The sequence below is a fragment of the Rhinopithecus roxellana genome, chromosome 12, assembly GCF_007565055.1.
Source record: "Rhinopithecus roxellana isolate Shanxi Qingling chromosome 12, ASM756505v1, whole genome shotgun sequence".
Classification (NCBI taxonomy): domain Eukaryota; kingdom Metazoa; phylum Chordata; class Mammalia; order Primates; family Cercopithecidae; genus Rhinopithecus; species Rhinopithecus roxellana.
In genome coordinates this window covers 94947681-94964469 of record NC_044560.1, presented here as the reverse complement: position 1 = coordinate 94964469, position 16789 = coordinate 94947681, and the positions used below count along the sequence as shown (strand labels likewise).

The 16789-nt window shown below is 45.2% G+C and overlaps 1 protein-coding gene across 6 annotated transcripts in view; it reads right to left on the bottom strand.

Annotated features, from left to right (window-relative positions):
• Positions 1 to 16469, bottom strand: part of KDM4A (lysine demethylase 4A) — a 57444-nt gene extending 40975 nt beyond the window's left edge. The window contains exons 1-5 of one of the 6 annotated variants that reach the window (XM_010371888.2): positions 16344 to 16469; positions 13396 to 13572; positions 10945 to 11120; positions 5032 to 5146; positions 2373 to 2566 (exon numbers count right to left, since the gene is read on the bottom strand). In XM_010371888.2, the coding sequence (XP_010370190.1) occupies positions 2373 to 2566; positions 5032 to 5146; positions 10945 to 11120; positions 13396 to 13533 (623 nt within the window). In that variant the 5' untranslated portion in view covers positions 13534 to 13572; positions 16344 to 16469. Of the gene's footprint in view, positions 1 to 2372; positions 2567 to 5031; positions 5147 to 10944; positions 11121 to 12910; positions 13048 to 13395; positions 13573 to 13694; positions 13716 to 16019; positions 16141 to 16343 lie in introns of those variants that run through there. The other 5 variants (XM_030942117.1, XM_030942116.1, XM_030942119.1 and 2 more) reach the window with 5 other exon arrangements.
• Positions 16470 to 16789: the final 320 nt, after the last annotated feature.

Sequence of the window (16789 nt, the reverse complement as noted above, 5' to 3'; positions counted from 1 at the left end):
TTTTTTTAAAAAAAAGGATGTCATTACATAACCTCAGTATTTAAAAATGCTCAGTATTTTTAAATGCTTGAAAGGCCTAACGGGGGGAGGGCTAGAGGAAGAATGGAAAACAAAGTGCAAGATAGATCCGACACTTAAGAGACCCAGCCCCGTATCTGCTGATGAACCCATTTTCCCTTTATCTCCCCAAGAGCTACATACACTGATTACCCAACAATCAATTACCTCTCTACCCAGTAAGGTGTCTAAACACCATCGAAACTGTTCTTCCTAAAAAAATGAAAAGAAAAAAAGGACACCTAGGACTATTTAAAACTTTTGCAAAATTGTTAAATTTTATATTCTGAAACTCACAGTAACTCTATTTTAACCTTTTTAATCTCTTCTGAAGATTATTCCACAGTAACAACAAATCCTCCCACTACAAACAGCTTCATTATAAAACAAAACAGAGAAGAGGAATTGACAAAAATGTCACCTAAAGGACTCCAGGATCCATCAGGCAACCCTACACAGAAGGCTCTGGAGGTCCCACTTCAGAGGACCTAAGAATGTATATAATAACTGGAAAACCTTCTTTTATAAGAGAATTCAAAAATCCAGGAGCAGGGAATTTTGGAGTAAACAATGGTGAAGACACAAAAGCTACATTTACACATCCTACAAGTCTAGCCTTCTGAGAAAGGAAATAGGACAGTAGTGAGGGGGGTAATCATAGGCTCAAAAGGTTCTTTCCCCCAAGATTAGAAACTGGAAAGCACTTGAAAGAAGAAAAGAAAACTCCTGAGAAAGAACATGGCTGAGGATGCTGAATAAAGACATGAAGGTGGATGTGGTTATCATAACTCGCCATAATGCGCCCCATGGTGTCCCGTCTGACCTCATCACTCACTTCTCATCATTTTACACAGCACTCAATCTACAGTAGACTTCCCTTAGCTCCCTAAACACACCATGCCCAGCTACTTTTGTATTTTTAGTAGAGACAGGTTTCACCATGTTGGCCAGGCTGGTCTCGAACTCCTGACCTCAGGTGATCCACCTGCCTCAGCCTCCCAAAGTGCTGGGATTACAGGTGTGAGCCACCACGACTGGCCCTCATGTGCTGTCTTAATCCAGGAGCTCTGCATCTGTGGTTCCAACTGCCTGGATACACTTCCCTCAATCTCCCAGCTGCTAAGCCCACCACCATTCCACCCAGTTATGTCCTTCTCATGTTTTGGATCTCAGTTGTCACCTCTTCCAAAGAAGCCTTCTTTAATCTCACCCATCTGTCCTTCCTATGTTTTGGATCTCAGTTGTCACCTCTTCCAAAGAAGCCTTCTTTAATCTCACCCATCTGTCCTTCCTATGTGGACCTTAGCACCCACTTCTTCCCCATCAGAGCTGTCCCCACACCATATGATCATTCTCTCACACTTTCTACCTCCTGACCAGTCTCCGATCTGTGTGAAGGTAGGTATCTCATCTGTCTTATCCACTGCAGTTATCTGCAGCACCTTCACTAAAATGCTGAGACAGGGGCCAGGTACAGTGGCTTATGCCTGTAATCCTAGCACTTTGGAAGGCTGAAGTGGGAGGACTGCTTGAGCCCAGCAGTTTGAGACCAGCCTGTGCAACATAGTGAGACCCCATCTCTACCCTAAAAAAAAGAAGGAAAAAAATTAGCTGGGCATACTGGTGCATGCTTATAATCCCAGCTACTTGGGAGGCTGAAGTAGAAGGATCACTTGAGCCCAGGAGGTCAAGGCTGCAGTGAGCCATAATGGTGCCACTGCACTCCACCCTGGGTGACAGAGTGAGACCCTGTCTCAAAATAGAAAAAAAAAATGCTGAGACTCAAAGATGGGTCAGTGCAGAGAGAGGAGACAGAACCAATGTTTGTCTCACCAACAAGAATAACACCCTGGAGAACGAACAGGAAGCATGCTGAAGAGCCTCGCAATCCCTCGTGTGTTAAGCACACACTGCTGCTCCCCAAGTATTAATATTTTTTCTTATCATAAGGAAAAGAAAGCTTTCTATCATCTGAGGGAGTGACTCCAGTCTTAGAAGTCTGCTGCTAAGAAATGCCTCAGGCCTATTCAGAAAAAAAATCAGAAAGCAATCAGATAGCCTGGAAGAGCCCCCGTGTCTTTGGGTAACTCTGCCAGAGCCCTGCTCTCTAAAGCCTCCCTACTCAAAAGGTGGTCTGAGCACCAGAGCTCCAATAGCATCTTAGCACTTGAAAGTGTGTTGGAAACATGGAATGTCACCCCAGGCCTGAACCAGCGTCTGCACTTTAACATAATCCTGAGGTGCTTCCCATGCACACTGAATGTGAGCCCGTGCTGTAGCACAGAAGCCCGGTGCCGACTGCAGGTAGACTGTACCAGGACTTTGGTTCTCCGAAGTGCAGGTAGTTGATGCTGTAGAGGTCCATGTCTTCAGTGTGCCAAGCAAAAGATGTCTTCCACATGCCAAAGTACAGGTATGGGGTGTTCACACCCTCAATGGTGATCCCACTTTCCTTTTCCACCAAGTCCAGGATTGTTCTCAGCCGGCCAATATTCCACTCATCAACATGCTGCAAAGGCAATGACAGTCCAGGGCAAGTTACATTTGCATATAAACCAAGGCTCTGAACCTACAAATCAAAGTAGGTCACAAGTAAGCTGTCATCTCTGATAAACATTTGGAATAATGTCAAAACACTATGGACGTGAAGACCACAGTATTCCTCATTCACTTTCACAGCTACCACTGGAACTGACACAATTTACCTTCAAAGGGCAAATATTACTTGTGAATACTAGTGCAGGAAAGATGAATGAAGAGATGATAGTCACCTGTTTTTTTGTTTGTTTGTTTCTGAGACGGAGTCTCGCTCTGTTGCCCACACTGGAGCACAGTGGCATGATCTTGGCTCACTGCAACCTCCGCCTCCCTGGCTCAAGCAATTCCCTGCCTCAGCCTCCCAAGTAGCTGGGATTACAGGCACCCGCCACCACACCCCACTAATTTTTCTATTTTTAGTAGAGACGGGGTTTCACCATCTTGGCCAGGCTGGTCTTGAACTCCTGACCTCGAGATCCACCCGCCTTGGCCTCCCAAAGTGCTGGGATTACAGGCGTGAGCCACCGTGCCCGGCCAACAGTCACCTGTTTTAAACCCCAAGAGAAAAAGTTTGAATTGATGCCCAAAGAAATTTAGGTCAAAAGAGAAAAAAAACTCTACAACCACACACACACACAAAAAATTGCGAAACATGGGAACTATGACAGTGGACCAGGTGTGGTGGCTCACACCTTTAATCTCAACACTTTGGGAGGCCAAGGCAGGATTGCTTGAGCCCAGGAGTTCAAGACCATCCTGGGCAACAAAGTAAGACCCAGTCTCTACAAAAAAAATACAAATAAAAAAAAAGTAGCCAGGTGAGGTGGCACATGACTGCAATCTCAGCTACTTGGGAGGGTGAAGCATGAGGATCCCTTGAGCCCAGGGGTTTGAGGTTACAGTAATCTATGATCATACCACTATACTCGAGCTGGGTGGCAGGGCAAGATTCTGTCTCAAAAACAAAAAAACAAAAAACTATGGCAATGTTGTGGCTTTTTAGCCCTGATTTCTACCAGGCAGTGTCTTCATAAAAAAATGTGCAATATCCTTTTCCTGAGTTGTAATGGCCAGCTGGGAGTCCACCTCCCATAACTAGGCCCTGGATTATTATTATGCCTGACTTTTGTACCTCCCCATCCCAGATCCTTACAGCATCTTCCTGCCATTCATCCCTACAAGCTTGACTTTCCCTGACCCCCAAAAAACTGTTATCAACAAAACTGGAATTCTTTTTTTTTTGAGACGGGGTCTCGCTCTGTTGCCCAGGCTGGAGTGCAGTGGCATGATCTCGGCTCACTGCAAGCTCCGCCTCCCAGGTTCACGCCATTCCCCTAAGCCTCCCGAGTAGCTGGGACTATAGGCGCCCGCCACCACACCCGGCTAATTTTTTTGTATTTTTAGTAGAGATGGGGTTTCACCGTGTCAGCCAGGATGGTCTCGATCTCCTGACCTCGTGATCCGCCTGCCTCAGCCTCCCAAAGTGCTGGGATTACTGATGTGAGCCACTACGCCCGGCCTGGAATTCATTTTTTTAACTCTTCCAATAACTGATAAAAACAGTAAAATATGGGCCAGGCGCAATGGCTCTCGCCTGTAATCCCAGCACTTTGGGAGGCTGAGGCAGGTGGATCACCTGAGGTGGGGAGTTTGAGACCAGCCTGACCAACATGGAGAAACCCCAACTCTACTAAAAAATACAAAATTAGCCAGGCATGGTGGTGCACACCTATAATCCCAGCTACTCGGAAGGCCGAGGCAGGAAAATCACTTGAACCCGGGAGGTGGAGGTTGTGGTGAGCTGAGATCACACCACTGCACTCCAGCCTGGGCAACAAGAGCGAAACTCCATCTCAAAAAAAAAAAAACCTTAAAATATGAAAACAATTATGAGTGATAATCCCTGAAATGCCCTACGGTTTTTCAGTCATCAGAAGATATTCCCAAATATTCTCCCCTTTCACCATATTTAAGGCAGGACTATGTCCCAAGCCAATGAAAGTGGTTAATATGGCTTTTGTCACAGAATCTTGTTTGAGGATTCTGAAGAATCTAAATGTATTTCTCTTCTTAAATGTATACCCCTTTCAGTATTCAGTCATCTTTCTTCTGCAGAAACCACACTGCCTCATTTCATTATCTGAGAGCCAACCCACCCTTTCAAGAACTCATCAGCTACCACCCACCGACTATGCTAACAACCCTTGAAAAGAGCACCACATCACCCACTTCACATGTAAAGTAGGAGAAATAAAATTCAGTCACATGCAAAATGGCCCACAATGAGGCCAGCACAGCAACATCAGCTGGGGGTAGATCATCTGTTCACCCACCCATTCACCAAACAGCTTTTAGGTGCCTACTACGTGCTGGGCCAAAAAAAAGGTATTACGAAATTACAAAAACCCTGCACAGAGGGTTTCCAGTGAGCCTCACCTTTTCATAGAGGGTACCATTCACATCTGCACCATAGATTGGAGGATTGAATGTAAGATTTTTCCAGTATTTCCGCTCGAGCTCTTCAAACTCACTATAGCGTGGGGTACAGTACCTTTTGAAAGTAAAAAGAAACATGTAAACCACTTACGGGGTTTATTAGGCATTATGAACATCACAAGACATAATCCCCTATTCCAGTGACAGCAAGAATTTCAAATGAACAAGGCATAATCTTGGCCTTCAAGGCTCTAATACATAGTCACTCCCTGAACGTCCCTTCCATGAGCACTGGGCCTGAAGAAGCCTGAGGAAGGTAATGTACACAGAGATGTAAACCGACCTTCCTCAACAAGCACATCCTCAACTCTCTGAAGAGACTACTTAAACCACACCTTGCTGGATTCAGGTGGCCACCCAGGGAGAAAACAGGCTTACAAACCAAGACCCAAGGTCCCTGCATATCCACAGACAACCAAAATCCAGTAGCATGTGAAGAGCTGAGGCTTTCCGACAGCGTTCACCTCCCTGAACCAGCCAAAAGGAAGCTGCTCCAAGAGGACTCATTTGTAAGTGCCCCTGCTATATGCCCAGCGCCCTACGCAGAGGCTGACATTCACCAAGTAATCACACCTAAAAACATCAAGTATTTTAGTAAAAATATAAAATAGCTCTAAAAATCTAGATTTTTGCACATCAAATATTCCAATTAGGAAAATAGGTACTCACATATATGCATATTTATACCCACCTATCTACATATAAAGCCATAAAAATATCTACACTTTGGCCAGAGGCATGATGGCTCACACCTGTTATCCCAGCACTTTGGGAGACCTGGTGGGGGCGGGTCACCTGAGGTCAAGAGTTCAAGACCAACCTGGCCAACATGGTGAAACCTGGTCTCTATCAGAAATACAAAAATTAGCCAGGTGTGGTGGCACACGCCTGTTAATTCCAGCTACTTAGGGCGGGGGCTGAGGCACGAGAATTACTTAAACCCAGAAGGAGGAGTCTGCAGTGAGCTGAGCTAACGTCACTGCACTCCACCTTCAGCCATAGAGTAAAACTCTGTCTCAAAAAAAAAATATATATATATATATATATACTTAAAAAGACAGGATCCTTGCTCTGCTGCCCAGACTGGAGCACAGTGGTATGGTCATAGCTTACTATAGCCTTGAACTCCCAGGCTCAAGCAATCCTCCTGCCCCAGCCTCCCGAGTAGCCAGGACTGTAAGTGTGCACCATCACACCTGGTTAGTGTTTTTATTTTTTGTAGAGATGGAATCCTGCAGTGTTGCCCAAGTTGGTCTCAAACTCCTGGCCTCAAGTGATCCTCCAACCTCGGCCTCCCAAAGTGATGGGAATATAGAAGTGAGTCAATGCACCCAGTCTAAAAATATCTATACTCTTTAGCTTAATCATCATATACTGAAAATTTACTAAAAACAAAAACAAAAAAAAAACTTTTAGATTCAAACCAGCCAAGTACAGTGGCTCAGGCCTATAATCCCAGCACTTTGGGAGGCTGAGGCAGGAGGATCACTTGAGCCCAAGAGTTTGAGACCAGTAACATGGTAAAATCCTATTTCTACAAAAACTTTAAAAATTAGCAGAGCTGGCCAGGAGCGGTGACTCACGCCTGTAATCCCAGCACTTTGGGAGGCCACGGCAGGCGGATCACCTGAGGTCAAGAGTTTGAGACCAGCCTGGCCAACATGACAAAACCCCAACTCTACTAAAAATACAAAAATTAGCCAGGCATGGTGACTCACATCTGTAATCCCAGCTACTTGGGAGGCTGAGGCAGGAGAGCTGCTTGAACCTGGGAGACAGAGGTTGCAGTAAGCCGTTATCACGCCATTGCACTCCAGCCTGGGCAACAAGAGCGAAACTCCATCTCAAAAAAAAAAAAAAATAGCAGGGCATGGTGGTGCACACCTGCAGTCTCAGCTACTGGGGGTGGGAGGGAGTAAGAGGGCTGAGATGGGAGGATCTCTTGAGCCTGGGAGATCAAGGCTACAGTGAACCGTGAAATTAGCTGGGTGTGGTGGTGCGCACCTGTAGTTCCAGCTACTTCGGAGGCTGAGGCAGGAGAATCGCTTGAACCCGGGAGGAGGTGGAGGTTGCAGTGAGCCGAGATCAAGCCACTGCACTCCAGCCTGGGTGACAGAGCGAGACTCCGTCTCAAAAAAAAAAAAAAAAAAAAAAAAATTATTATTATTATTATGAAGCAATTTAAGAAGAGTAATACACAAACCTTACAGATATTTGAAAAGGTGAAAAACTAATGTACATTCTAACTAAAATGGCAAAAGAAATGTTATAAATGTATAAAGAGTAGACACATAAAGACCAAAATGAACTCACGGAGATAATGGGAATGAATTTAAAATTAATTAACTAAAAATCTGACTAAACAGGCCAGGCGCAGTGGCTCACGCCTGTAATCCCAGCACTTGGGAGGCCGAGGCAGGCAGATCACGAGGTCAGGAGATCAAGACCATCCTGGCTAACATGGTGAAATCTCGTCTCTACAAAAAATACAAAAAATTAGCCGGGTGTGGTGGCGGGTGCCTGTAGTCCCAGCTACTTGGGAAGCTGAGGCTGAAGAATTGCTTGAACCCAGGAGGTGGAGGTTGCAGAGAGCCGAAACAGCACCACTGCACTCCAGCCTGAGCGACAGAGTAAGACTCCATCTCAAAAAAGAAAAAAAAAATCTGACTAAATAACTCCCTTACAGATTAATGTCAACCTAGTGAATAATAAATTGTAGAGACCTAACATTCTCTCTGAAATATAATTAACTCCTCTATTGCCAACTAATCTGTCTCATGAATGTAGGTTTTTAGGTCGGGCAGGGTGCCAGCACTTTGGGAGGCCAAGGCAGGCTGATCTGAGGCCAGGAGTTCGAGACCAGCCTAACCAACATGGTGAAACCCCATCTCTACTAAAAATACAAAAAAATTAGCCAGGCGTGGTGGCGGGCACCTGTAATCCCAGCTACTCGGGAAGCTGAGGTAAGAGAATCGCTTAAACCTGGGAGGCAGAGATTGCAGTGAGCTGAGATCATGCCACTGCACTCCAGCCTGGGCAACACAGAGAGACTCTGTCTCAAAAGCAAAAATTTAGGTTTTTACCTTAAAGGTAAGAATCTGCTATGTATTAGGATAAAAGGAATAGACATAGGGCTGGTTAATTTAAAAGGAAAACAAGTGTGCTGAAAGAAGAAAAAGCGAGAACAGCCTGGCCAATATGGTGAAACCCCATCTCTACTAAAAATACAAAAAAATCAGCCAGGCGTGGTGGCTACTCGGGAGGCTGAGGCAGGAAAATCGCTTGAAGCCAGGAGGCTGAGGTTGCAGTGAGCCAACATTGCACCACTGCGCTCCGGCTTGGGCGAGAGAGAGCAAGACTCCATCTCAAAAAAAAAAGAAAGAAAGAAAAGAAAAGGCCTAATGTGTTAACAAAAAGGGAAGAAAGGCTGAGGAGACTGAAGCCCCTGGTGGAATTCCATGTGAGAAGCAGAAGGCAGGTGAGCTTGGTCCTCACGCGTAGCAAAAATCAGACAAAAAGGATGGCAGGAAGGATACAGCCTTTCACCTGCAGAGCAAGCCACATTTCTTTGACATGCCTTTATGTAAATTCTCTCATTGGCCAGTAGGTTGGCCAGCAAGGTAGATGTTTTAAGAGTAAGGTTGGCCAGGCACAGTGGCTCATGCCTGTAATCCCAGCATTTTGGGAGGCCAAGGTGGGTGGATCATGAGGTCAAGAGATCGAGACCATCCTGGCCAACATGATGAAACCCGTCTCTACTAAAAATACAAAAATTAGCCGGGCATGGTGGCAGGCGCCTGTAATCCCAGCTACTCAGGAGGCTGAGGCAGGAGAATCGGCGTGAACCCAGGAGGCAGAGGTTGCAGTGAGCCGAGATCGTGCCACTGCACTATAGCCTGGCAACAGAGTGAGACTCCGTCTCAAAAAAAAAAAAAAAGAGGTAAGGTGTCCGCCGGATGCAATGGCTCATGCCTGTAATCCCAGCACTTCGGGAGTCTGAGGCAAGGGGATCGCTTGAGCCCAGGAGTTCAAGATCACACTGGGCAGCAAATAATAAAAAAAATTAGCTGAGCGTGGTAACACATGGCTATACCTCCAGTTACTTGGGAGGCTGAGCTAGAAGGATCACTTGAGCCTGGGCAGTCGAGGCTGCAGTAAGTCATGACTGCACCACTGCACTCCAACTTGGGTGACACAGCGACACCGTGTCCCAAAAAACAACAGAAAGAGTTCAGTTGTCAATAAAACTAGAAGATCTCAATTACAATTGTGATAAGTCAAGTGTGATAAGTCAATGAAAAGAAGGCAAAGAGTAGAAACAAAGTGAGACCTGATGAGAGAGAGCTGATGAAGCACAGGAATGCCACCCCAGCAGGGCGAAGACAGGCAGGCACAAGACCTGGCTCTGGGCTATTAAAAGTGAAGGCACAGTATGTGCGACAGCTGAAATCAAGGCATGTGCAAATCAAAAGGCTCAGGAAAAGAAGCAAGGGAAAAAGGAAAAACTTGTGGAAACTCAAAATTAAGGAGTCAATGGAAAGTGAGAAAATCCAAGGAAGAGGATTAGGAGTGGTCAAGGCCGGGTGCAGTGGCTCACGCTTATAATCCCAGCACTTTGGGATCAAAGGTGGGTAGATCACCTGAGATCAGGAGCTCAAAACCAGCTTGGCCAACATGGTGAAACCCTGTCTCTACTAAAAATACAAAAATTAGCCTGGCATGGTGGCAGGCACCTGTAATCCCAGCTACTCGGGAGGCTGAGACAGGAGAACTGCTTGAACTCGGGAGGCGGAGGTTGTGGTGAGCTGAGATTGCACCATTGCACCATTGCACTCTGGGGAATGAGCGAGACTCCGTCTCAAAAAAAAAAAAAAAAAAAGCAAAGATGGAGTAGTCAGAGCTGAACGAGGGAACACAAAATTTATTCTCTGTGAATCTCAGGAAAAATGAGAACTAAACATTAAAAACAGTGGAGAAGGACCAGGCGTGGTGGCTCTTGCCTGTAATCCCAGCACTTTGGGAGGCCAAGGCAGGCAGATCACTTGAGGTCAGGAGTTCAAGACCAGCCTGGCCAATGTGGTGAAACCCTGTCTCTAATAAAAATACAAGAATTTAGCCAAGCATGGTGGTGCGTGTCTATAGTCCCAGCTACTTGGGAGGCTGAAGCGGGAGAATCACTTGAACCTGGGAGACAGAGGTTGCAGTGAGCCAAGATCTCTCCACTGCACTCCAGCCTGGGCAACAGAGTGAGACTCCATCTCAAAAAAAAAAAAAAAAAAAAAAAATTCCCACAGCAGAGAAGAACTGAGAACAGGCCTACACAAAGAAAAGTATCTCTAAAAGAGACAAGAAGGTACAGAGGAAGAAGAATGGAGTGACAGATAATAGCAACCAGCTTGGTGGTTTACTCACACTTTGTTAATGTCAAAACAGAAATGAGCTAGCAGGCTGGATGGGCAGTGAGAAATTCCAGCACAATTAAACACAGAGCATCCCAAGAGAAAGGAAGTGGAACCAAAGCACGTTTGATGAGCAGGTGGTTATCAATACCCAGCAAAAGCTCCTTGTGCACCACCTCCAACTTTCTCCTTGCAACTTTAGAGTCAGAAAATGATTCTACTTCTGATGGAAAAACAATGGGATTTGTTGATATAAACAGGAACAGGTTTAGACTGAGACACAGTCCTGAGAGGAGGAAATGCTTCCATAAAAAAAGCAGAAAGGGAGACAGCTAGAACAGAGCTGTCCTACTGAAAACACTGTTCATCAGGACAGCAGCAGCCCTAGAGATGCTAGGAGGATGAGACACAGGGTCCTAGGTGGTATGTCAGGTAAGAAAGGGTTTCCACTCACTTATCGCTATTGGCTATCTTGCGGAACTCTCGAACAGTCATGGCTTTCTTCTGTATGTTGTACTGAGTAAAGAGGCCAGACTGCCCCGTCACCAGCTGTTGGATGGGGGCAGGAATGACCAAATCATCAATGTCATCATAGGATGCTCGTGGCTTCCACTCTTTTGGAGGAACAACCTGAAGGGAACACAAGAAACAAAAAGACAGATGAGAAACCTGGCAAGCCAGTCAGACACCAGGAAGCATGTAGTTATCAGCCAACCTAACAGTCAATTTTACTAGACAGTTACTTTGATTGACCCACATTCACCAAAACACGGTAAGTCACAGGCATGCTAATCCTGATCCACTTTTGCCACCAACCAGCTGCCTAACTGCAATAACCTAAGGTAAGTAACACTTGTTCCCAGCTTCAGTATCTTATTCAGTATCTTATCAGAGACTGAAGAGTTGCTTCTCTCTCAATCTCATAGCCCAGTGCTTTCTTTAAAAAAATCACAAACACAATTTTACTTGATTTGGTCGACTGGATACTTGTACAGAATTTCCTTTTTTCACACACTAGATTACAATTTACTTACAAAGAAGCATAACATTCTTAAAAATCTAATCGTGAGGCCAGGCACAGTGGCTCATGCCTGTAATCCCAGCACTTTGGGAGGCCGAGGCAGGTGAATCACCTGAGGTCAGAGTGTGAGATCAGCTTGGCCAACATGGTGAAACCCCATCTCTACTAAAAATACAAAAATTAGCCTGGCATGGTGGCGCTCAACTATAATCCCGGCTATCTGGGGGGCTGATGCAGGAGAATTGCTTGAACCCGGAGGCAGAGGTGCAGTAAGCCAAGATCGCACGATTGCACTCCAGCTGGGGCAACAAGAGCAAAACTCCGTCTCAAAAAAAAAAAAAAAAAATCTAATCTTTAATAGTTAAGTAAGATAGATGCACTTTATGGAATACTATACAGCTTTTTTTGTTTGTTTAATTAGAGAGTACTGTTTCACTTTATGTAACAAGGGGGAAAACACACACACACACACACACACACACACACACTAGCATCTGCATAAGAACACTGAAAGGACATACAAGAAAACACTGAAAGGGAGCAAGACTCTACAGTAGCTACCTTCCAATAGCATTCTGTTTTACTCACATAATCAAATTACCCATTCCAATAGTAATAAATTAACAAGACAGTTGACATGAGAAAAAAGAAGAATGAGTTGAATCCATAACTGACCTAGAGGGAGGAATATATGTTGTTAAAAAGGAAAAAAAAAAAAAAAGAAAAAAAAAGAATGAACAAACCAACACAGGAATGTATATGGCATGATGCCATTCTCTTTTAAAAACAAAACAAATAACACTATTTTATATGTGTGTATGTTCGTATGAGCAGAGAAAAAGGTGTGGAGGGAGCTATTACCACTTAAGGAGACGGCACTGGAGAAGGTGGATGAAGATCAGCCTTTTCTTTATCTGCGTTTGAAATATTTAACTTGTAATAACCGACATTTTTTTTAGTAACTTTTTAAATCTAATAAAGTACAACCAAAAAAAGCAATGTGCTATGAAAAACTGCACTACAGGCCCTGCTATCCCCGCCTGCTGTTATTAACCCAGCAGTAGCATATCTGCAGACAAGAGGAAAGAGGAGGAAAGAGGATGTGGTCGTCTCAAGTCTCTGGAGGCACCAGGGTCCAAGACTGGTCCTCAGCTTTGTAGCCAATGTTCTTGCTTTCTCTTTTCATATTGAAAATGTAACAAGCACATATGGTAAGAAATTCAAACAACATAAAATGGTGTAAAAAATTTCCTCCTGACTTAGACTGAGGTCCCTGCCTCTCGGTTTCTTGAGGATCTCTCCAGAAATGCAGTTCTTTCAGCTTCCAGCACTCAACCTGGTTGTGACAGAATATATGAAGAGCTGATTTGACTCAGGAAAAATAACGAATCCAACTCACAGGAGAAAGAAGTACAAACCAGAAACCAATTTCAAATTACAAGGACCAGAATACTCATGTTGGCTGGCCAGTGCATTCTCTCCCCTTGAAGAAAGTCCACATGGGAAGCCAAATTGCTACTAGAGTGCTGGATGAGACTGAAATGAGAGCAAGAGAAGTCAGATGGCATAAGCACTCACTGGTAGTTCAATAACACTACAGCACCCAGCTCCACCAAGAGGGCTGAGGCACAACAGCAGCCAGGCCTGGAGACACTAGCTCTTTACCTCCCCCTTTCTGAAGATTCCAACTAGCTCTCTTCCTACCTAAAAGCAGAGATGCTTCTGATGTTAACAACGGGAATTAACTTGCAAATAGAACTGCATTCACTAAAGTCATCACCCCACCCAACTTTCAGTAAAACACAGTTCTGGCCCTTATTTAGAAAAAAAAATCTTACTGCTGCCCTAGGTAACAAAACCATCTGAACAATCCCAGCTCCTTACCTTGGCAAGCCCTGCCCGATGAGCTCCTTGGGATTCAATGTAGGCAATGTATCTACTGAAGTTTCGGAACTCTTCCATAGTTGGATAAAAGGTCATTATCCTAGCACTGGGATTCAGAGTTTCAGACTCAGAAGCCATTTTCCCTCCTTTTTGAGGTCCCTTTAGTCAGACAGGAATCTGAAGAAACACATTAAGAGCATAAAATAATATAAAAATTAAAATTAAGCGCTGGAAACATCAATGCTGAAAACAGTAAAAGATAATATAGAAATTCAGAAGATGCAGTTAAGACTTCACACCTGGAATCTGCCTCTAGAAAAGTTATTTAAGGGCCAGGAACGGTGGCTCACGCCTGTAATCCCAGCACTTTGCAGGCACCTATAATCCCAGCTACTCAGGAGGCTGAGGCAGGAGAATCGCTTGAACCCGGGAGTCTGAGGCTGCAGTGAGCCAACATTGTGCCATTGCACTCCAGATTGGGCAACAAGAGCAAAACGCCGTCTCAAACCAAAAAAAAAAAAAAAAAAAAAAAAGGAAAGAAAAGTTATTTAGGGTCGGGCTGTGGTGGCTCAAGCCTGTAATCCCAGCACTTTGGGAGACAGAGGTGGGTGGATCGCTTGAGTTCGGGAGTTTGAGATCAGACTGGGCAACATAGTAAGACCCTGTCTCAAAAAATTTTAAAACATCACAACAACAACAAGTTATTTAAATAAACTAGAAATACAGATGGAAAAGGTTCTGTTTAAAAAGAAAGTGATGTATCAAAACTGCTTCACTGGATTGGATTCACTGGATTGAAACCTTATTTCAACAGAGACATTGTTATTGCAACAGGATTGCTCTTGAAAGAAAAAAAAAACAGAAAACTGTTTAGCTAAAAAAAGGAAATTAATTTGGTTGTTGGTCCTATCTAATGCTAAAATGTCCATATTTTACCCTTATCCTTTCAAGCTACTCCCTTATTAACACCTTGCTGATCACTTTTCAGAGTATTAAACATAATATACTACAACTTGAAAGCCACCCACGGCTGGGTGTGGCGGCTCACGCCTGTAATCCCAGCACTTTGGGAGGCCAAGGCTCCTTCCTACGGCACAGCTAAACTGGATACCTAAATAAAAGTTAAGTGGCTACAAGATAACAAAACTTAAGGGTTCAAAAGTACTTTGATATTAGTAACATGATTTTAAAACCTTTGATATTAGTAACATAATTTTAAAACCCTAAAGTGAAACTGTTCTATCTAAACTAAGATGCAGTTTCAGCAGTACTTAATGAAATCAAGTTACAAACAAGTTCCATTGCACTGTACCCAGAACTCAAAGGACAAAATTTAAACTAGCAATACAGGGCAAACTTCATAACTGACTGGAGAAAGCCAAATAAATACTTTGTTTTTAGATGAGAACTTCAGCTAAGTGGGTGCATCCCCACAGCTCGGTAACACAATAGACCATCTCAACTGAAAAAAGACAAAGCATACCAGTGAAAACAGGCCATTCTAGAAGGAACACCAGTATGTCCTTTCCTTTACCCACCCTCCTCACTCAGGGTGCAGCAGTTCTGTACCCCACTATCTGGGGCCCAAAGCTATGGCGGTTCAGTTCCAAGAGTCTCTTTGAGAGCTGGAGAGCTCAGAAAGGAGAAAACTGCTTCCAATCTACCAGAAATCTGGTTACAGCCCTGGGAGCAGAACTGTGTAAGGTAGGAAAGAAGGCAAATCCAGTTACCCGTATCTCCTAGGCTTCCTTTCCATCAAAAATAAGGCGTGTTTCTAAACAGGAGCTTTTCATGCACCTGGCAGAAACTTTGCATGGCAGGTATACTGTTATCCCTGTTTTACATACCAGGAAATTTGCCCACAGCCCACTCTTAAGTGCACCTTCCACTGCTCTATACTGCTTACATCCTCATCTCCATATGGACTAAGTCCTTTGCAAGGGCAGCTCCAAGTATGGAGAAACCCGAAGTTTATTTAATTTTGAAGACCCTCTTAAAAAGAAAAATGAATCCAAAATATCTTACTTTTGCAAATTTTATAAAAACATACAGTCATGTGAATACAATGTTGGGCCCCTTCCCCGGGCCTTCAAAGAGGCCCTAATGGGCTTCATCAGCTTCTGGCCCAATCCATCTTTGTATGCCTAGAACAATGCATGGCACAGAGTAGGCAATCGGTAACTGTTGAAAAACTGATTTCCTCACCCTCACCTCAATTGTTCATCCCTTCTTCAACCCTAGGATTCCCTTCCCCCAATCTATTCCCTGGGGAAAGCTCCCGTTTCATGACACCTTCCCTCCCAATCAGTAACAAAGCCTAGTGATTCAACACTGGCTCCGAAGTCAAAACTCTGAATACAGATCCGGCCTCTGCCGTCTATTAGCTGTGTGACCTTGGCTGTGTAAGTTGACTGAGTCTCAGTTTCTCCACCTGTAAAATGGGGATCCCAACCCCCTGCCCTGCAGGGTCGCTGTGATTAGCTCAGATGATGCAAGCGAAACACTAAGCACTAGGCCCGGTACTTAACCACTCAATAAAGCTAGCTGTTGCTAACGACCCCCTCGGACTCCCGCACCCTTCCCTCGCAGCCGCTCCCGCGAACATCACTCCAAAGGCAGCGCACCCTGCTCCCCAAGGTCCTCGAACCTCACCGCGCCAGGTTCGGCCCCTCCCGGCCCCGCCGCCTTGGCGAGTAAAGCTCCGCCGCAGGAAGAAGAAAATAAGGCCCAGAGGACCCGCCCCCCTCTCCCGACGTCCATTGGCCCTGAAGATTGGAAAAGGCCAATCTCAGAACCCATTCTGGAAGCTCCTTCTCCTATTGGTGGAGAAACATGCCGATCATTCACCGCTGGAAGAACCACCCCCATCGCCCCTCCCCCACCAAAACTCACGGTCATGGCTACAGCAGCAAAGAGCCTCAAGAATTCCAAAACCCTATAGTTCTCACCTATAGCCCAAAGCCCCGCCAGGGCTTAGGCTCAGCTCCTGCTGTCGCCACTGGCCGATCCCACTGCTTTTCCAGCAGGCGAAGGACGAAACTCCGCCTCCTCTAAAGTCTGCATCTGCGCAGCCGCACAGAGTCAACCAAGTCAAGGGTGGCTGCAAGCCATACACCAGCCAATGAGCACGCGCCGCAGCCACCTCCCAGTCCCGACCTCAGTGTGCTCAGCCTATGAGCGCCGGCTCGGGCTGTTGCCAGGAGGAAACGCTGTACCACTCGGGACCGCGGCCAGTGAGCCTCTAGCTGGATCGCGAAGCTGGCCAATCATAGGCGGGCTCCTGGCCACCCATAACTAATCAGGGTTGAAAGAAGCTAGTACCTAGAAGTGGGCCGGTCGGGTAGATGGGTAAGGGCGGTGAGGTTACTATAGGATGTCGCTAACGAAAGGATGG